The sequence below is a fragment of the Podarcis filfolensis genome, assembly GCF_964270895.1.
Source record: "Podarcis filfolensis genome assembly, chromosome: 1".
Taxonomy (NCBI): Eukaryota; Metazoa; Chordata; class Lepidosauria; order Squamata; family Lacertidae; genus Podarcis; species Podarcis filfolensis.
In genome coordinates this window covers 104860066-104882282 of record NC_139604.1, presented here as the reverse complement: position 1 = coordinate 104882282, position 22217 = coordinate 104860066, and the positions used below count along the sequence as shown (strand labels likewise).

At 44.8% G+C, this 22217-nt stretch overlaps 1 protein-coding gene across 10 annotated transcripts; it reads left to right on the top strand.

Moving 5' to 3' along the window:
* Positions 1-234: 234 nt before the first annotated feature.
* On the top strand, positions 235-21979 carry ABCD4 (ATP binding cassette subfamily D member 4). Of its 10 annotated transcripts, none has more exons than XM_083614823.1 (20): positions 235-539; positions 4302-4426; positions 4560-4687; positions 5735-5874; positions 8346-8462; positions 8622-8747; positions 9327-9377; positions 10617-10711; positions 11486-11607; positions 14623-14714; positions 15247-15330; positions 15510-15712; positions 16909-17000; positions 17288-17324; positions 19248-19297; positions 19800-19852; positions 19955-20031; positions 20484-20599; positions 20747-21803; positions 21852-21979. In XM_083614823.1, exons 1-19 carry the CDS (start codon positions 523-525, stop codon positions 20813-20815), a joined length of 1794 nt encoding a protein of 597 aa, XP_083470949.1. In that variant the 5' UTR covers positions 235-522; the 3' UTR covers positions 20816-21803; positions 21852-21979. The 10 variants fall into 10 exon arrangements, with proteins under 10 accessions (XP_083470949.1, XP_083470950.1, XP_083470955.1 ...); XM_083614824.1 differs by having other exon boundaries at positions 20747-21817; positions 21869-21979; XM_083614820.1 differs by having other exon boundaries at positions 341-710.
* Positions 21980-22217: the final 238 nt, after the last annotated feature.

The following is a 22217-nucleotide window of genomic DNA, read 5'->3' as shown; positions in this document are numbered from 1 at the left end:
TAGACAGGTTTAAAGGAAGAATCTAGTGAAAGTTTTTAAGCAGCGAAAGTTCGTTTTGGAAACTCGGCGATCCTGTCTCTTCCTAATCCACATCATAAGGCTGTTCTATGTACTTCCACCACTTTTGCCCCGCACATGGAGAATCCTAAATTGTGCAACCGGGAACCGGACGTATAGCTTAAATTATGCAGCGAGGTCTCCCTCTAGCCTCCGCTACCTGTTTCTAACAGAACCACCAGCAGAGACCACGGTGAACAGGGTTTGCCGTAGAGATAGGGGGAAAAGCATGCGCACCTACACACACGGACCTGTTTGACTTGTTGCTCTCTCTCGCTCTCTTTGGTTGAGGGGAAGCCATATTTTGAGCTCCTCCCTTGTCTCCAGCCACGCTCCGCCTTCCCGTTTTCCGAGCCGCTCTAGCCGCCCTGGCCCCACCTCTGTCTCACCGAGGGTGACCAATGCTCCCTCTTCGTTGGAGCGGTCTTTGTCGCTGCTGTCGGCGGGTCGCGCGCGCGCGCAGTCATGAATAGTCAAGAAGGGTAATGAATATTCATCAGCTCCTCGAGCCCCGGCGAGCCAGAGCATAGCGGAGCGCGCGGGTGGGTGGGTGCTCGGACGTGGCTGGCCGGGACTTTGCCCCTGGGGAGACGCTCCTGGTCCGGGCGCAGCTCGCTCATGGCTCCCAGGGCAGCAGCGCCGGGAAGCGCCCGGTGAGCGCGGCTTCGGGTTGCCAGGGGCGCGGTGGGGGCGCCGGGCGGAGGGTTTGGGGTGCTGGGCGGAGGTGTGAGGGGAACGTGACCCCCATTTATTAGGAATCAAGCTGCAGAAAATGAGCGGAGGCTGCAGAGGGGCGAAAAACTCCCCATAAACTGTAGCGTCCTCACGTCCTCACTCTGGCTTTGTTTTTGTTTTTTGTTTAGAGATTTCTGTACAGTACCACCAAAATATTATATATATATGCATATGCATTTAGGTGTGTGCACGTGTTTGTATTTTTTTGGCGTGGCAGCAGCTACCCTTCGGAACTCCCTGCCTATTGACATCAGGCAGGTGCTTTCACTGCTATTTTGGGGGTCTCCTTAAAACATTTTTGCATAGACAGGCCTACCCAATATATGTAGGGCGTTGGATGTGTGTTTTAATCTGTTTTTAGTTCATTTTAATTTAGTTTTGAAAGTTTTAAATTGTTTTTACCAACAATTTTAATATTTAGTTCATATTTTAGTTCATAATATTTTTCTTTTGCAGTTGAGCAGTGTATACATTTTTTAACGCAAAGAAATATAGTGCTCAATAAACAAAATCATTAAAATAACCCATGCCAAGTTATGTAAACAGGATAATTAAAAACACCCTAAAGGTGACATAACCCATTTTTAAGTAAAAAGCCAGCAAAAAAGGTGTGGGTTTCTATCTGGTGTCTGAAAGAATACAAAGGGCAGTTGCAGGCTGTCCCCCGTTTGGGGTAGGATTGAGTCTCACACCAGTAAATTCAGGTTGCACAATTGTAACTGATTGGGAGTTCTTGCGGACCAAATCCGCTTCCTCAGAAGATCAGACTTTTGTGATAAGGACAGTAAATGAGGAAAATGGACTAGGATGTTTGAGATAACTTGCTCTAATGCAACGTCATATCGGCCCCCTGCAAACAGATCAGAGTGAATGCTCATTAAACATTGCTTAATCTCCCTGCAAACAAATCAGAATGAATGATCAATAAATGCTCATCTGGAAGTACATGTCGGAACTATCCCTGAGTTTGCCAAATTGCTCCCTTAAAGCCATCTGAGTGGGTGGTCATCACCACACTCCTGTGGCAGTAAATAGGTAGTACACTTAAGGTGCTCAATGTGCTTCAGGTACATTCTTTCCTTGTAATGTTTAAAACAGCCCTGTAAGGTAGGTCAGTGCTATCATCTCAAAGTTGCATATGGAGCTGTAGAAGCTGAGAATCTATTGCCTAGTAAATTTGTGACCGATGTCGACTGAGACTTCCTGGTTCATAGCTCAGTCTGTTAGCTGCCACACTACACTGCACTACACCTGTCAGTATGCATTGAAGGATGTGATATGGTACCAACATGTTTGAGATTACCAAAGGGTGGCTTGAGGGTGTTAAGGGGTGCATTAAGTGTTTTCAAATCTAGGTGAGGAATTATGGGGCACCTCTGGGATGAAGGGCATCCAGGAGGTTCAAATAGTATAATGGTCAATGCTAAGAATGCACATGGTACCCGATATAGCTTAATGTGGATTATTTGCCCATTAAGCATGCTTTATAACCACTCAGGTGTGCTCATAATTATGTATAAATGTAGTAAGCAGTAGCTTTCACTGGAGTCTTTCTTACAGGTGAAATAGATATTCTGTTTGTGAGCACTTAACTGTGATTGATGGTGGTAATCATCCCAGATAAAAATATAGGGCCTGATTTAATTAAATAGTCGCAGCAGCAGGAGCCAGCACAACAAGGCCCATTAGTACAATCGGGCTTCCCCCTTCTCCCTCCCGCCCCGGCCAGATTGGCTCTGCAGGGCCAGAAGAACCCCCAGAATAACAGCAGGCAGGAGGAGAGGAAACATAGTTCTACCTGACAAGCTGAAATGTTTTCCCAGACAGAATGATTGCAATAGTGCAGTGTTGAATTGTACCCACAGACTCCAAGGATATCATTGGCCTCATTCAAATTCAGTACATGCTCTTTACCAACAGGTCCCAGCGTGGGTTATAGCAATTTAAAATTCAGAATTAAACAGCTAAAATAGGGTGGGACCTGAAAATACACATCTCAGATGTCAAAGACCAAGGCAAAGAGCATTTGCTGAAAGCTGTATAGTGAAAAAGCAGGAAGAGGAGACAAGAGTTAGGAAGAAAAGATGGAAAGGAAATTAGGAAAGAGATAAGCTTTGGAGTTGAGAGGGAGGTAATGGGAGTTCTGGGGCTATCGTATGACTGCTATGAAACCTAATCATGTTTAGGTTTAGAAGACTTGTAGGTGAGATGCCCAATGGAACATCAGGCTAACGCAAAGAGAGAATGAGATCCCTCAGTAAGGCCATAGGGCAACCACTGAAAATAACGAAACAGAAACAAGAACTCGGGACACAATGGTGGTATTCACAGGACAGTCACTCCCATGTGCTTAGGAAAGAGGAGCTGAAAATAATATTTAAAAAGCAAAGGAATCAAGCTTAGGTATTCATCCTTTGATATCTCCCATGAAGAGTTTTGCATCTCTCAGCAAAACCCTCCCAGTGAACTATCAGAAAGTAACAATGGCATTTTAACTTACAGCTCGAGCACAGTTTGGCTTATCTATTTATTTCAGCTACTTGAAAGAAAGCTGAAGTTCTTCTCATTTCAATAGTGTAAGTAGAATAAAACTAGTAAGGGTGGCAAATCTGTTTGGAACATTTCCTTAGATGCTGGTGCTGCTGGTTTCTTAGAGTCAGAAGTAGGAAAAGTGTGTGATGCAGGGAGGGAGTTGCGGCAAAGAAGTTTAATTTAAGCTTCAGCAAATTAGTTGAAAGATCAAGTCACACAACAGGTTATATTTTCCCAAGGAGAAACAAATAATTCCCCCATTGATCCCTGCATTTGCTTAGGAAGACGGCTGTGTGGGGCTCTCTTTGTTACTGTGAAGAATTATAGTTTTTTCACATATTTTACTTTTCATTTATTTATTGCATTTCTATCCCACCTTTTTATTCATGGGGCTCCAGGTGGCATACACGGCTTTCCTTCTCATTTGTTCCCCACAACAACACTGTGAGGGGTAGTGACTGGCCCAAGGTCACCCAGTGAGAGCTTCATGGCTGAGTGGGGATTCGAACCCTGCTCTCCCAAGTCCTAGTCCAACACTCTAACCACTACTCCACACTGTCTCTTCCCAACATACTATGCACTAAGCTCCTGAAGGAAGGATAGCATACACATTAGATGGTTAAAATTCCCCATGGCTCTTCCTTGTCTGAATCTACCCTTAGATTCCTTCCTGTTATGGAATCAGGATCCACACAATGAGCTCTGGATTTCTTTTCTAGAGCACTTTAGTACATTTCCAACTGAGGATACACCTCTGGCCTTCAAAGAAAAGATCCATGCTAACAGAGAGGATTCTTCATTATTACCGTAGGGTAGGTTACTATTGGAGTATCTGGGTGAAATCTCTTCCATTCCTGTTTTCAGAGGGCGATTCCAGAATTTCATTTGGTTACAGCCAGTCTGAACTGAGCAGACCTTTGTGTGTGGCTTGCGTGCCAGCCCGTTAACCTGGCTGTTCTTGAATCTGTTCTTTCCAGGCCTCGGCCCCAGCTGGACCGGCAGTTTCTCCAGCGTTTTCTAAAGATCCAAGAAATTTTATTTCCTGCATGCTGCTCCAAGAATGTACTGATGTTCCTAACCTTGCTCATGGTTGCTCTGTTGGGTAAGTGAGTCGATAGCTAAGAAGGATGATATCAAGCAAGTCCTTTTGTGATGTGCCAGGACTCTTGTCGATGTATATGGGAGCACCCTTGGAATTCATCCTTTTTCTCTTCCCCACTCTTTACCTCCCCTAGAGCAGCTGGTCATTTACCAGGTGGGATTGATTCCCAGCCAGTATTACGGAGTTCTGGGGAACAAAGACTTCCATGGATTCCAGCAAGTGACAGCAGTTGCACTGATTCTTATTCTACTGAACTCTATGGTAAGTGAAACCTCTTTTTCTTACAAGGAGACAAGAGCACATGCAATGCAATTTGTCATGGATGCTTTAGTGGAGATTCCTGCATTGTACAGGGTTGAACTAGATGACCCTTGAGGTCCCCCCACCTCTAAAATTCTATGATCCCGTGATACTGCCTTGCTCTGCATATGTGTATCCTGAGGGCCAAACGACACGTTAGCTAATAACTAATCACACTTTTTCAAGGCGTGCTTAACGCTGTCACTTTTATTTTGTTCATTTATTTTATTTCAACTGTTAAAGGTCTTCATTTTACAAATCACTTTTTTTTTTTTGTAATGTTTCCATCATGTGATAATTTTGGGCTACTTTATTACCACACAAAAGTGGCTATCCCCAGGGATGGTGCAGTTAAGCCAGGACAGTCAAGTCACAGATTCCAGCCATAACAATTCAAAAGTTTCTTCATCTTGCGAACTGCCCTAAGAACTTGTGATAAAGGGTGACATAAAACAACAATAACAACAAGAGAATAACTTTCTAACTCTTCCCTCGCAGTTTCTAAGCTGTGATGGAAAAAGCTAATCTGACTTGGGCCTCTCAGCACTGCTTTCTGGCCACTCTGTTCTGGAAGGTGCTGTTTACTGTAAACCCATCTGGACTGTTAGCTGTTGTGAAGAGCTTTTTATGTCAGCAATCGGACAAGGGGGGGTTCATCTAATGCTTTAAATCAGTTGCTTTGAGCAGAGGATGCCTTCAGACTAGAAGACTTTATTTGGGTCAATGTGTTCATGCAATCCATCGCTGGGGAATCTCTGGGCTAAATTAGCCCCACCAATTTTGCATGCCCATTCCATTTGTTATCGGTGGGGCTTATATCTCACGCTGTTTAAATTTGGTGCAAGCCTGCTGGGATTGGCTCCACTCAGGAACGTGGGAACATACCCACTTGATGTCATATGACATCGTAAGTGCATTTGTTGGACCACAGGAGTAGCCATAAATGCTTTTCTTGCCTTATTCTCATCTTGTCTCCCCATTGTGAGTCTCACTTCTCTCTCTTCTCAGCTGAAGAGCTTTGACCAGTTCATCCGCAACCTGATGTATGTGAGCTGGAGGAAGACTCTCACAGAATACCTCCATGGCTACTACTTTCAGGGCCAGGTGTATTATACCTTGAATATTCTGCATGAGGAAATCGATAATCCGTAGGTGGCTGGACATGATTCGAGCTCCTCCTGGCACTTTCTGGCATGTTTTGTACACCATCTGTCTTGATGAGGGCTGGCTTTGTTGCTCCCCATATATGTTGACCTGCTTTGCTTTTATCTCCCTAGGGCAGAGCTTTCCAAACTGCGTCCTGACACGTTAGTGTGTTGGCTGCAATGTGTAGGTGTGTCATACCAATGCTCCCCATGCTCCTCCCAGGGCTGGAAAGGGGTTAGTTTAACCCAGGCATCCCCAAACTCAGCCCTCCAGATGTTTTGGGACTACAGTTCCCATCATCCCTGACCACTGGTCCTGTTAGCTAGGGGTGATGGGAGTTGTAGTCCCAAAAACATCTGGAGGGCCAAGTTTGGGGATACCTGGTTTAACCTCCCGTTTGCTAGGAAAATTGAATTACTGAGTCGCAAAATGACGCATGTCTAAAAAGTGTGTCACCAACATGAAAAGTTTGGAAAACTCTACTCTAGGGAGCCATGGGCTTTTCTTTAGACGCACAGGGAAGTAGTTTGAATAGCCAGCCAGATGGGCGGGGCATAAATAATAAAATTATTATTATAATAATTATTATGATGATTACATTTTGAATACATGCTCTCTGCTCCAGGCACTGGGTTTTAGCCAGTGTTAGTCCTGCTCAGAGTAGACCAACTAAAATTCATGGATGCAACTAACATTGGCCCATTAATTTTAAAGGGTCTACTCTTGAGTAGGGCATAGTTGGCTGCAACCAATCAGGCAGGACTCAAAGCAATAGTTGTGTTAGCAGAAGTCGGCACAGTGTGTCCCACTAGTGCTACAGGGCTCCTCCCACTGAATGTCCCAACCATTGGCTTGAGTGGGGGTTCAGGAGAGCCCCCGGAACAGCACATAGGGTGGGAGTGGGGGCAGGAATCAGTCTGGCAAGTGGAAATGCTTGGCCTGACAGATTGATACCCCCCCCCCCAGCACAATGCTGAATTCCACCCACTATATTTAAAACCAAAATGCAAACTGCAACAAACAAATGTGGGGTGGGTTTTTTTGTCCATCTCTAATTGGAGATGTGTAAAGAGGCTAACAATAGCAAGATGTGAAAGGGCTCCAGTTATTTAAACTATTGAAATTTAAACTGCTTTAGAGGACAGTTTCCCTGTGTTGCTTTAGTTTGCAGTTTTTGAAACGCTAGAATCACATTAGGACGCTAATCCCTCGAGATTCTAGTGCCCTCGATAAGTTTTGGACTACATCTCCCATCAGGTCAGGCCAACGTGGATGATGGGATTTGTGACCTTGCAACAACTGGACGGCACCAGGTTAGGGGAGGCTGTTGTTTTATAAGACAAAATGGACCTGCTTGTGAGAAGATAATTGAAGAGTACTGATAACTGGATTAAAGTACGTCTGATTAAAGTACAGGCTATCTGACATTGTGGTGTGATCCTTGGGTTGCAGCACAATTAGCATTTGCCTTGTTCATAGTATGGAACAACTATAGGTGCAATTCTGTAGCTGTTTAGATACTCGCAAGAGATGCTTAAGGTTGGAGTTGCAAAGGGGAAGCTACAAACACAATAATGACTTTATTTGACTTGACGTTGTGCAACAGGAATTCTAAAAATGCAGCTTTTGGTTCCTGAAAATAACCAGCGGTTGAATTACTCCAGTTCTTGGATAATGTCAATTCAGCAGTGATTGCAGCAAACTGATGCAAAAAACAAGCGCTTGTATAGAGCAGTGGAATCAGTGCTCTGCTGGAGGACTCTAATATTTGAGGAAGGAGAAGATGGAGTGTCCCAACAAGGAGGTTTATAAGATAAGGCTGGAAGGCTCCCTATTGAGGCTGTTGTAACATCTGATGATAATAATGCATAATAATAATGATGATGATTTATTATTTATACCCCGTCCATCTGGCTGCGCTTCCCCAGCCACTCTGGGCGGCTTCCAAAAAAATATTAAAATACTGTAATACATCAAGCATTAAAAGCTTCCCTAAACAGGGCTGCCTTCAGATGTCTTCTAAAAGTCTGGTGGTTGTTGTTCTCTTTGACATCTGGTGGGAGGGCATTCCACAGGGAGGGTGCCACTACCGAGAAGTCCCTCTGCCTGGTTCCCTGTAACTTGGCTTCTCGCAGTGAGGGAACCGCCAGAAGTGCCCTCGGTGCTGGACCTCAGTGTCCGGGTAGAACGATGGGGGTGGAGACGCTCCTTCTGACTGACTTTGAGATCCCTTCTGACACCGTGATTCTGTGCCAGTAACCAAGCTAGTATTTTTGCCAGCTGTTGTTTAGCATTGATTTGCAAGCTAATAATATTAAAAAGAAAATACATCCCCAGCCTTAAAACTGCATAACTACCCAGCTCTGATTCTGTGTGGATGGACTGTTCTGTTCCTAACATGTTAACTTTTCTTATGCTTCACTTTTTTGTCATATCAGTCGATACAAATTTAAATATCCTTTTTATCGTGCAGAGATCAAAGAATCAGCCAAGATGTGGAGAGGTTCTGCAAGCAGCTGAGCTCCATGGCCAGTAAGCTCATCATCTCTCCCTTCACGCTTGCTTACTACACCTATCAGTGCTTTTACAGGTAGGGGTGGTCTTCACCTAGGGAGAGGGATGACCACATGCTTAGGGGCAGCCCTAACTTTTGTCCCAACTGGAGTACAGCATAGATGAGCCTCTAATATATTAGAAGGCAGCCTTCTGCTGACAGTTTTGCTAATCTCTCTCCATTTCTCTTGCCTAGCACTGGCTGGATGGGCCCAGTGAGTATTTTCGGATATTTTATCATGGGCACAATTGTTAACAAGATCCTAATGAGCCCCATTGTTTCAAAGCTGGTGCAGCAGGAGAAGCTGGAAGGTGATTTCAGGTGAGTTTATTCAGCAGGTCTCGTGATCAGTTTGACCCTGAAAATAGCAATAGTCTGAAATGATGTGTGTGCCACTGTTCATTTCTCGTTTGCTGGTTGTGATTTGTGTTAAGAGAATCCTTTATAGAAGTCTTCTTAGGATGTGAACTTCCTGATGGTTCGCAAATGGAATGCACATGCAAACCAGATAGGCTGCTGCTGCTGAAGATGAGGATGTTCATACAGATAAACCTGGCTGTTAAGTCATTTGCTGTCTCTTACTATAGTAGAGTTCTGTGTCTGCTCTCCAGCCTAAGTGATGTATATGGTTTGGGGAAGGGGCCTTGGCTCAGCGGTAGAGCATCTGATTTATATGCAGAAGGTCCCAGGTTCAATCCCTGGTATCTCCAGGTAGAGCCAGGATAGATCCTGTGTCTGAAACCCTGGAGAGCTGCTGCCAGTCAGTGGTGATAATATTGAGGTCAGTGGACCAGTGGCCTGAGTCATTCTAAGGCAGAAATAAGAATGGGTTTTGCAGATACGCTGATTACTCAATCCCAAAAAATGACCATTGAAGCAAGTGTTTTCTGGATTTAACAGGTTTAAGCATATGCAGCTACGGGTGAATGCCGAATCTGCTGCTTTTTACAGGTAAGTAAGGGGACATTTCACTTTTTAGTATCTCTTTTTTGTGACGCCTTTGGTTCCTGCGAGTATTGCACGGTTTGTGTTGAAGTGTATCCCACAAACATCTTGGATAATTAGCATTTCTTCCCATCTCCTGTTCCCAGTTGGGCTCCACCTTGGTAGTGTTCAGTTTTGTTTGTTTGTTTGTTGTTCTTTTAAGTGTAAGCTTAATAATAATAATAATAATAAATAAAAATAAAATAAAAATAATAAAAATAATAAAAATAATAAATAATTTATTATTTATACCCCACCCATCTGGCTGGGTCCCCCCAGCCACTCTGGGCGGCTTCCAACAAAACACTAAAATACAATAACCTATTAAACATTAAAAGCTTCCCTAAACAGGGCTGCCTTTAGATGTCTTCTAAAAGTTTGGTAGTTCTTCTTCTCTTTGACATCTGGTGGGAGGGCGTTCCACAGGGCGGGCGCCACTACTGAGAAGGCCCTCTGCCTGGTTCCCTGTAACTTGGCTTCTTGCAGTGAGGGAGCCGCCAGAAGGCCCTCGGCGCTGGACCTCAGTGTCCGGGCAGAATGATGGAGGTGGAGACGCTCCTTCAGGTATACTGGACCGAGGCCGTTTAGGGCTTTAAAGGTCAGCACCAACAGTTTGAATTGTGCTTGGAAACATACTGGGAGCCAATGTAGGTCTTTCAAGACCAGTGTTATATGGTCTCGGCGGCCACTCCCAGTCACCAGTCTAGCTGCTGCAGTATTCATTATCTAGTAGTATTCATCATTACATAGTTCACTTTGATAATCTGGCTAGATAGCAGGATGTCTGTCCATTCTGTTCTCTATTCTCCACCCACACACCAGTTCACCCGTTGTTGTTGTTTGTCGGTTACTCGGCTCACAGAACACCCCACAGTTATGAAAGCAAGAAGAGGAGGAATAACACTAGCAGAACAGGGTGGGGGGAGAAAGGCAAGCAGGAAAAAACAGAAGGAAAACAAGACACGTCGTGGCTGCTTTTTGCCACATGAGGTCACTGTTGTCGTTGGAAATCTCACAAGAGTTCAGAAAGTGTGGATTAGGTGGTTAGCTGGTTGTCTCCTCTTCACGCACTTTCATGGGAGAAGTTCGCCACCATCCGTTTGTCATCCTCTATATGCGCATAAATGCATCTTACCCCAGGAAACTCTAGGTCTGTGGGAATGATCACTGTCCAGACTGACTGTGCGCTACTGTCCTGCTTTTCAGAGCTGGGGAAGTTGAGCACATGCGAACCAACCGCAGGCTGCAAACCCTCCTGCAGACCCAGAGGGAGCTGATAGGCAAGGAGCTGTGGTTGTACAGTAAGCAGAACTGGTTTCCTTCATCCCCTCCTTCACTCGTTACACAGGGAAGGAAGCTTCTAGATTTCTGCCGTGCAGAAAAGATATTTGGGAAGTGACTGTTCAAATGGGAACAGAGAACAAGTTGATGAACTGATGAGGGAGAAAATGGTTCTACTGGAATCCAGACCAAAATGGGGTCATTCTGGGCCTTCACAGGAGTGCCTGAAAAGCCCGAACAACAAGGCCTTGGGACTGAACTCTGGGAAGGAATAGTAGCAGCAAGGAAGTAGGCCAAGCAGCACTTGGGCCTCATGGATTTTGCTATCTCAGGCTCTGTCTGCCAGAGGAGATGTCTAAACATTTTGTTATTGGGTACTGAGTGCTGAACTGAAATAGATTGACCTTTTAATTGACGGTTATTATCTTGAGTAGCACTGTTAACTGGCTTTGTTTCCAGAGCATATGTTCCTGATAAACTTTTAAAACGTAAACAAAAAACTGTGTAGATGTAATAATGGAATACAGAATGGTTTCATTTATGTAAAATATGTAGGGATTTATGATATACAAAATGAACCATGGAAAGAGAAGGGAAGTCACTGATATTTTAAGGATGTTTAAATGAGTGTTCTAAATTGTAAAAGAAAAAAATTAATAAGAATTTTATACATATACATATCAATATCAATATCTATATCTAGCTATCTATATATATATATAAACTGTGTAGATGGAGGTCCTAGATTAACTGATCTGCCGGTATTACCACTGTATTGTCTTTTTTCTGCTTAGTTGGAATCAACACATTTGACTATCTAGGCAGTATCCTGAGTTATGTGGTGATTGCCATTCCTATTTTCAATGGAGTTTACGCTGATCTGGATCCAGCAGGACTGAGCTCTTTGGTTAGCAAGGTAAGCTTTTTGCAGCATCATAGCTCGGCGCTAGAGCACATAATGTTTTGAATGCAGAAGGTCCCAGGTCCGATATTCCTACACACTGACCTGTGATGTCCTGTAGGCTGTAGTGCCAGGAGTAACATTTCCTCAGTGATTTTACTGGTCTACAGGGAAGAAATTGGTCCTTCATTTAACCTGGCCCTGAGTCGTTCAGCGCTTTAAACGTTAGTAACAAGAGCTTGAGTGTAGTCTGATAGCTGATTGGCAGCCAGTGACGTTCCCTCAGCCCAGGTGGAATATGTGGGAGCTCAGGTGCTCTAGCTACCTCTATGTTGTTGCTGCCCTGCTAACACTGCAGACTGTTATGCTTTCCTGGCATGGGGCTTTTGACCACATAATAGCCTTAAACGGCTCAGGACCGCAATACCTCAAGAACCGCCTCTCCTCGTATGAACCAACCCAGACCCTGCAATCATCATCTGAGGCCCTTCTTTGTGTGCCTCCTTTGTGAGAGGATGGCAACACAAGAACAGGCCTTTGCAGTGGTGGCTCCCCGCTTGTGGAATACTCTCCCCTCAGGGAAGCTCACCTGGAGCCTTTGTTACATATCTTTCGGCGCCATGCAAAATGATTGTTTTTGCTTGTTGCTATGTTATGTATTGAATTGAATTTATAATTTCGGTCACAGACCAGTTCCAGCCCACATACAATATCAAGGAAGTCATAAAACACGATAGGGATACATTTGAATTTGCAATTAGGTATAACAGGGACACTACAGATATAGCTACAGTTAAAAAATATATAAATTAAAACTTAGTCACTAATGTATAACCTAAAATTATCTTTTATGGCTTTAATCATTATGATAACACAGCTTGTTCTCTTTTATGGCAAACGCCCATAATTTGGCTACCCTTAACATGATCTCAGGATCCTTGTCCTCTACCAGGGATTTTAGACATTGAAGTTCAGATTCATTTGGAGATTTTTGCATAGCAGGGGTAATAAATACCGAGCATATATCCCCATAGAAACGGCAGCGTAAGAAGGCATCAGAGACAGTTTCTACCTCCATTAAGCCGCAGGGGCAGACTCGTTCCGCGTATGGTTTACCCTTGAATCTGCCCTGCAATAAGGCAGATGGCAGCACATTGTATGTTATGTATTGTTGTGTTTTTTATATTGTAAACGGCCCTGTGATCCTCAGATGAATGGCGGCATCGAAATTTAACAAATAGTAAATAATAAGTAGTAATTGGAAGCAATGAAGAGCAAGTCAGTCCAAAGACAGGGCCAAACCACCATAAAGAGAGAACAAATGTGATACCTCAAGGGCTACTGGTGGCGGTTTTATTGGTCTTTTGGGGAGATGGCACAGTTTTTTAGGGATGCTGTCCCTTGATATCCCAAGTAGAAGCTGGGAAGGAGACCAGCAAGAGCACACAACTCTGCCACAGGTGTGTGTTGCTCCAACATCCTAAAACACTGCACACCACCATACATAGGTGCGTACACAGAAGTACACACAAACTGTACTCCACATTTTTAAGGAGTTTAGTCCACATGTTGAATTTTAAATTTACCGTGCAATGCAGTCATTCGCATAGATGCCTGCACCTGTGTACAGCATAATGTGTGAATAGCCTTCCTGCTGGGAGTTTGCAGAGAGTTAAGGCAGCAGATTTATTGCTTCATCTGTCGTGGCATGAGATCCTTCCCTCTGTAAACAAGATGCGGCCTAATTCAGTCCTGGGAGCGAGCCTGCCATAACGTCATCCATTTAGCCCAACCAAACAGTCAGGAACTAATCGCAGAGGGATAAAAATAGTTGAGCCTGGCATTCCTCACTGTGCAGCAAGAGGCTTCTTTAGAACAGGTCTGGCAGCCTCGTGGGAGCAGAGGTGGACCTTGGCAAGATGCTGAAGCTAGACTGGAAAAGCTGTAGGCTGATATGTGTGTGTGTGTGTGTGTGTGTGTGTGTGTGTGTGTGTGTGTGACGCGGGTGGGGCTGTGGGTTAAACCACAGAGCCTAGGACTTGTCGATCAGAAGGTCGGCGGTTCGAATCCCTGCGACGGGGTGAGCTCCAGTTGCTCGGTCCCTGCTCCTGCCATCCTAGCAGTTCGAAAGCACATCAAAGTGCAAGCAGATAAATAGGTACCGCTCTGGTGGGAAGGTAAACGGCGTTTCCGTGTGCTGCTCTGGTTCGCCAGAAGCGGCTTAGTCATGCTGGCCACATGACCCGGAAGCTGTATGCCGGCTCCCTTGGCCAATAAAGCGAGATGAGCGCCGCAACCCCAGAGTCGGCCACGACTGGACCTAATGGTCAGGGGTCCCTTTACCTATGTGTGTATGTATATGTATATGTATATGTATATGTATATGTATATGTGTGTGTGTGTGTGTGTGTATACACACACACACACACACACACACATATATATATATATATATATATATATATATATATATATATATACATATACATTTGATTCTTCCTTGCTGGCTTACTCAGCAAGCCCTTTGTAGCTGAGCTCATGCATGCGTACTTGCTGGTGAGTGGGCCAGATACCAGAATCCCTGCTCCCTGGGGCAGCTGTGTTTCCGTGTTACTCGTTTGCAATAAATCAACAAACCTGAGAATCTCAGTGCTTCTCTTTTTGCCTTTACCCTCCTAACTGTGGTCAGTGTTTGCTGAAAGCTTAGAAGACAACAGGAGGCTTTTGCAGGTCGCTTGAACAGATTCCTGCCATTACCCTCACCACCCACCCACCCCAAGTTTTATTTTCCTTTACCAAAAATGGCAATCAGACTGCTAAGGTTTTGCAAAAGTTTTGACCCACGTAATTGCTTTTGCAAAATGATCAGTCCACCTCAGGGATCAGATAATGGTTTATTCTGCTACCAGCCAGGGAGACAAACCACTCCCCCAGCTGATTTTGAGGCATGAAAATGTGAGAGCTGCTTCTTGTATGTTTTTGCTTCCCAGCCCTTGCTAACGCTTGGCTTGTGTGTGATTTGTCTTGCAGAATGCCTTTGTCTCTCTTTACCTCATTGGCTGCTTTAGCCAGCTCATTGACCTCTCCACCACCGTGTCTGACGTAGCTGGCTATACACACAGGTAAGTCCTCTTGCCTGCTTGAGGGGCACCTATGTCATAATAGTGAGGGCCTGTGTGTGTAAAAAAAAGAGCATGAGCATCTGCTTCTTATGGATCCATCAAAGGGAATAAACAATGCAGGAGACTCCTGTGTCCCAGTATGGGTGCACTAAGTCGGTCTCTTTTCAGAGGCATCCTTTCAAAAGAAACAAACAAGGAATCTCCTTTCCCCGTTAGGCATAGAATGTCAAATATATTTTGTTGTAATCTTTGTGTCTGCTGCAGCGGAGAGAATCTGAATTTTTCCTCTCAGATCAATTAGCAGGTATTTCAGCCCATGTGACATTTGTGTTCAGTCTAAGTACGTTAGGTGACCATTACTATCCTGCAAACAATAATTCACTGCTTACCAGGTTTTAGTAATATGTTAATAAACCTTTTTCTTTTCCCTTGTGGAGATTAGGCTTCTGGGTCTTGTCATTTAGGCTAGTTTGCTGCTTTGGGGCATCACTGCTACTCCTTGATTAGCAACTTTCTTGGGGTTTTTTTGTAGAATTGGGGAGTTGCTGGAGATGCTGTTGAAACTTTCCAGGAAGCAAAACGACTGTGACTCCCCAGGCAAATGGGAATTCAACAGGTGAGTAACTCTAGCTAACATGAAGCATGAGACGACAGTTTTCCTGTTTTTGCTATGGTGTTTCTTGTACCACCGAGTGGGGGACCCAAAGGCAGCCAAACACCTTGGCCACTGAACTGTGATGTTTCCTTCTACTTACCTTTCCTCCTTTCTTGTGGTGGGGGCACTGATGCCATCAGCGTTTCCAAAGAGCAGGTGGTCTCAAGCGACACAGCTTTCCTCCTGGAGAAAATCTCTCTCTCTGCTCCCTCTGAGAAGCTGCTCCTTAAGGATCTAAACCTGAGAGTCACGCAAGGGAACAATCTACTGATCACCGGGAACACAGGGACAGGGAAGACATCTTTGCTGCGTGTCCTCGGTGGCCTCTGGGAGAGCAAGCAGGGTGAGTTCATCAGCCTCCCTGAAACATTCCTTTGCAGCAGATTGGAGGGTAGAACACTGTTTCCCTATAGGTTTGTGAGGCAAATGCTGGATTTGGATGGTTCAGGAACCCAGATGTAGTCTCTTTCGTGCTTGAGTTCTTAGTGATATTGCCCTCCCCAGTGCAGACTTAATGGTGGCCTTGGCCCAGTATACCTGAAGGAGTGTCTCCACCCCCATCGTCCAACCCAGACACTGAGGTCCAGTGCCAAGGGCCTTCTGGCGGTTGCCTCGCTGTGGGAAGCCAAGTTACAGGGAACCAGGCAGAGGGCCTTCTCAATAGTGGCACCCACTCTGTGGAACACCCTCCCATCAGATATCAAAGAAATAAGCAACTATTTGACGTTTAGAAGACATCTGAAGGCAGCCCTGTTTAGGGAAGTTTTTAATGACTGATGTTTTAATGTATTTTTAATCTTTTGTTGGAAGCCGCCCAGAGTGGCTGGAGAACCCCAGCCAGATGGGCGGGGTATAAATAATAATTTATTTATTTATTCATTCATTCATTCATTCATGGCCACTGCCATAGATGTTGCATGGCACTGCAGAACTAGGCAAACCACTGCCCCTTAGCCCCCATCTCTCTCTTCCCCTCTGCCATCCCAATATGGGGAATTATACTAGCCTGCTGTACAAGGTTGTTGTAGGAAGTATTGAGATAGCGGCCTTGGCACATTCAAATTGTGGCTTATTAAGCCAGGTTGTGCATGAGCTCCATGCACCCGCCCACAGCTCCTTTGCTCCTTCATTCATGCAAGTGGCAATATGAGCCAGACATGGGTTCATATTACAGGCAGACTGGGAAGCTGCAATTAATGGCTTTCAAGCGAACCAAGATATGAAGCCAAGGTTTAAAGTTAGCTTACAAATCCTACCTGGTGTGAAAGCTATTAACCATAGTTCCTGGTTTGCATATAATGGGAGGTTCTGGTTTCCTGTTGTTTCTTGGCTTGCTTCACCACTTGCGCGAAGGGAGGAACAAAGCAAGAGTGAAGGGGCTTGCATGCAGGTGCACAGAGCTGGTTTATATTCTGGTTTATCAGGCCAGGGTATGATTGCACAGACTAGATCAAATCCAAGTGTTCATTTCAAGTTTGTTACCGAAGTGTTGGATCATAGACTTATGTCTCTGTGATTCCTTCTGCTGGGTCTCTGCAGGGGACGTCCACATGCTGACTTGCTTTGGCCCCCATGGGGTGGTTATCCTTCCACAACGGCCATTCTTCACAGATGGGACCCTGCGGGAACAGGTAAGTCACCTCGGTGCCAGATTCCCAGGGGGGGGGTGGTCCTCTGCTCACCCACAGACTAGTTTGGTAACAGTGGCAATTCTAAAAAAAAACCAACCAAACCTGTTACAATTGCTGCAAGCTGAGTTGCCAGGAAATGGCCTGCCTTAATTCAATACATGGGGCCAGAGGCCTATTAATGTTTATTAGAAAGCTCTTAGCAGAGAGAGTATTGTGGCTGCTTCCATCTTCGTACGACTGCGGTGGAGACTCTCATTTGGAGTATGTGTCTGGTTTATTTGATTTAGGTGATATACCCTCTGAAGGAAATCTATCCAGTTTCGGGTGAGTGGAAATGCACTGGAACCTTGTGCCCAAATGGGCTCAGATTGCTTCGGCTTTTCCTGTGCTTCTGCTCTTCTCTGCAGTGTGTGTGTGTGTGTGTGTGTGTGTGTGTGTGTCCACGCTGCATGAATCAGCATTGCGCTTGCCTGGGTCGTCTTTCAGTAGCTTTATCTGTTTTCCTGCAAAACTTAGCTGAACCAGGATATTAATCGCAGCGGAGTGTTTGGTATGTGGAGTGGTGCAAAATGTCCATTCTTGTGCTTACTCGGCATGGAGGCTGTGAAGCGAAAGGAACCTTTCAGTTGGTTATATGCGCCCATTAGGTCTTGCCCAAACTTCAGCTTGATCCGAGCAGTTTTCTGCTTGTTCCACGCTTTCTGGGCACAGATCCCAGAGGTTTTCTGCTTGCCCTGCCGTGCTTGCTTTCCCCAAGAAAAAACCCCCTTTACCGCTGAATTGGAGCAAATGTCAATCCGCAGAAAGGCGGTAAAAATCAGGTTTTCCTATGGGGAAAGCAGGACAAGCAGAAGCCTGGGTGAGCCTCTAATGTATTATGATCAAATGAGTACTTTGCATGTGTGAAGCAGTCCTGGCGATGATCAAATGGTGCCCCTGTGGTGGAGAAAGCTAACTTTGTTTGGGCTGTCTGAAAATAAAACTAGCCTTTATTAGTGAAAATGAAGTTCTCAGACCAACTGGAGCCCCTAGGGAGACATGTTCTCTAAATAAAGCAATATAAAGAGGCATCTGTTCCCTGCTTCCAGATAGTCTGGAAGATCATCTGAATATAAACCAAATTAATATATAGTAAATAGAAGCCCGCAGTTACTTTGTAGGTTGTCAGGCCTTCTGCTTTGCTTCTGTCTCAGTGATTACTAACTCCCCTATTTGGATTAAGTTGTTCCTCCAATAGATGCATGTTCAATTTTGCTAATTTCTTAGATCACTCCTGTTCTCCAATTGCCTACATCTTCATATTGGGATACCTAAATTAAAGGGTTGGTGTGATATAAATGCAACGCTACCAAATGTTTTAACCATGTTTCAAAGATAGTTTTAGATTCCAGCTTAAAGAGGAATGCTGAATAAACCTGTTTGGTTTATGTTAATTAAAGGTTTTTAAGCAGATATTGGATGGTCACCTGTCAGGGATGTTGTAGTAGAAAATTTCCTGCATTGGCAGGGGGTTGGATTAGGTGATCTTCCTCCTCTCTGATTCTTTGTTGTTGCCAGTGTTGACAGTATTATGGAGTGCCCTGCTGCTTGCCCCACACACCAACACCCATCTCAGTTTCCCTTGGAGTTTCCCTCTCCAAGATGACAACATCTGCCTGCTCCCAGTCTCAGTTTCCCTTAGGACTGCTATTCATCCCTGCCTCCGTTTCCCTTCCTCATAATTTCCCTCTTTGTGACCCAACATCTCCAAGACCACAGCATTTTCTTCCTGAGCTTCCAAACCTGCAAAAGAGTCATGGTCTCTTCCCCCCTCCCCCATATCTCCCACCTACAGCTTCCCACCAAAAGACCTACAATATTTTTCTCCACCTCCACCTAACAGAAAAAGCCTTCCGTGGTGTCAGGAAGAAAGAGGAGGATGAAAGTACTATTCCTAAAAGTTCTTCCCATAGGAGATAGACTTCTAGAGTAAGCTCAGAAGATGTCCACATGAGCTGAAAGTCCATCCGTTAATTGGCTTCCTCCCATTGTTATGAACATTATGTGGTGATATATCCTATTGATAACTTGGGATGGGCTTCCACATGATATGTTTAGGTTTGAGCTATTAGCTTTTCAGATCTTCTAAAGCATGATCAAAGCAGCCAAACCAAGTGCAAAGAGGTCCCTGTCCCCTGATGACCCATCTTCAGAGTGAACCTTCCCCCCACAGTCCTGTTATCATGAATGTAATTCCTTGCACAATAGGGTCTTCGGATGATGAAAGGATTCTGAGATTCCTGGAGCTGACTGGGTTGGTGAGTTACCGAGGGAATAAATGATGCACTTTCTGTCCCAATTTGGGGATAGAAAGTGGCTATGAAAGCTCAGCAAGGTGCACTGTAAATGTCTATGGATCATTCCTAAAAAGGATTGCCAGGAAGGCCCACTGTTTGACCATGGAAGTTTGGATCAGTCCAAAGAGTAATGTGGGCTCCATGAATTCTGAGATGAATGTAGCTCTGAGTATGTGCTATCCTGTATTCCAAAGCCTGGGCAACTATATTAAAAACTGCTTCTAAAGGTGAGCTCTGGCTCAAATTAAGCCCTGGTTTATGTACATCGTATGAGCAAAAGCAACAGAAGTTCTGGTGTCAATGGTGATTATATAGAAGGCATGGGAGCAAAACAAAAAAATAAAATAAAAAATGACAAGATGACACTGGGTGGGCAGGATTAAGACAGAAAATGTCCTTATGGCTGTGTCCACCTGTTGACCAAGGCAGGAATAATTTGTTTTTCATCTTCTTTTTTATGCAGTCTGATTTGCTAGCAAGGACAGGTGGTTTGGACCAGCCAGTGGACTGGAACTGGTAAGGCTGCTCAGTGTGACAGTGGGGCTCCTGCTGTTTGCTGTGGAGAAGTCTTGAGCTGCAAGGTTGTTCTAATCACAGATTGTTTTGCCTTTGCTGCAGGTATGACATTCTGTCTCCAGGGGAGATGCAGAGGCTCTCCTTTGCCCGACTTTTCTATCTCCAGCCTCAGTATGCGGGTGAGGAAGGTGTTTCTTTCTGAGTTCCTTAATTATGGGGCTCCCTGCTTTGCTTTTTACCTTGACCACAGACAATCCCTGGATAGCCAGTGTTATGAGATGGAATATTGTGCAGAAGAAGGTAGCACAAGGGCCATCGGCTACCTGTTGGCTACTGCCTGTGATCTCACTGGTGGCAGGCACCACAACTTCTAATCTAACCATCCCAATCTGCCTCTTTCTCTCAGCTTTGTAACTGGCTTATATTTTCTTGCTGGTTTAGAGGGTCAGAACTCTCCATTGTACCAGCGCAGTATGTAGAGAGTGTTCAGGTTGCCTTTTGTAATGGAAAACGACTGGTGAACAGCTATCAGTTTGCAAATTTGTCCTGCTTTATTCAGGAGGAGGAGACTTGGATGGTGCCATATTGAGGGGATTCCCGTATGGGTGTCGTTGTTGTTTTTTGCTTGCAGTGCTAGATGAATCTACCAGCGCACTCACAGAGGATGCAGAGGATGAGCTGTACAGGATCTGTGCACACCTGGGAATGACTCTGGTCAGTGTGGGACATCGCAAGAGCCTGGAAAAGGTAGGGTTGTGTGGAGTCAATCTGTCTGAGCAGAACTACTGGGACAGATAAGGTTTTATTTTCACGGGGCCAGTGGTGTGTGTATGGATGGCAAAATCCCTCTTAAAGCCATAGTTCTCAGTTTCTGTACTTACTCTTTCATTTCAGTTTCACAGTTGGCGTCTGAACCTGTACGGAGAAGGTAAATGGGAGATCAGCAGAATAAAGAAAGACTGAGCCACTCCCTGACTTGTCATGGACAACAGAAAAAAAGAATGCAACTAAAGCCTCAGCTGGGTCACATACCAAAGTGCCTTGAAATGAAGACACCTTTTACAGGAAGCATGGATCTGAAATATTTCAGGACTTCAAAGCCAGCAGGTGCATTAAGGCTTCTTTGACCCAAAGGTCTCCAGCTTATACTGTGAAGCGGCGATTTAAACGGCTCCCCACCCACCACCTTGCCTTTCTGTATAAATGGCTACCAGTCCATTGTTCTGACTGCTGCGCCTCCCGCTCAAGATCTCTCCCTGAAGGAAGAGGCCTTTGCTGCTTCCATCCTTGCAACTTGTTTTAAGTGAAAACAACTTTGAATAACGTTGAAGCAGTGCTGGCAGTGAATGGAGCAGGACCCTTCTCATCGGAGACTGAGAAGGATGTATTTGTTTCAGTATTAGAGCTTCAGCCTCGTTGCCACAGCCAGGAGCCTCTGTGTGGGAAGATCTCTGTCTCTGTTGTGCTCAGGTTACTGCCTTGCTCTTGGTTGCCCACAAGTGTGAAAATACATGTCTGTTTTGGAAGTTTACCAGAAACGTATATTATACACAGATTCCACCTTCACCCGATGAACCTATTTTTGTTTAAATAAGCGTTCATTAAGGAGCCTGAAAGTGCTGAGGATCTCAGCCCTTCATACCACAACAGTGTACTTCAGGCTTCCTCAACCTCGGCCCTCCAGTTGTTTTTGGCCTACAACTCCCATGATCCCTAGCTAGCAGGACCAGTGGTCAGGGATGATGGGAATTGTAGTCCCAAAACATCTGGAGAGCTGAGGTTGAGGAAGCCTGGTGTACTTCCTCCACATCTTTAGTTTCCATTTGAACCAGCAGAGCAGTTAGAAGGCATGTAATTGACAAGGCTTCAATACATTCAGTAATATTACATGCAGTAGTTAATATCTGCAGCTGAGGCAGGTGTCCAGACGGACCTCACTAAAGTGTCTCAGGTGGAAATGCACATGTGTAGTGTCAGCCACTGATTACACAAAGACCAGAGCTGCTCTGGATACAGCTGTCTAGCAGAGAATCTGTGGGCTAATGCCAACCTCAAGGGCTACTTTCTTTGGACTGATTTTTTTATTGGATTAGAATAATAAAACGGAAGAGTGACGTGAAAGACAAAGCTTGAAAACGTGTGTGTTTATCCTAAATTGTTTTGAAGTCCAGAATCTGGAAGAAGTCGTGGTAAGGCCCCAGATCTGCACTGCATCCAATTATTCTATATACTTTTCTCTATTCATACATCCGTACTGCTGCCTCCTCTCTCATTTTAACTACCTGCCCAATGAATGCTTCAAGTGGCAAAAATCGAGTGTTTCCCCCCTCCCAGAACCTGGAGTAAAGTAGACAGACTTGCAGAT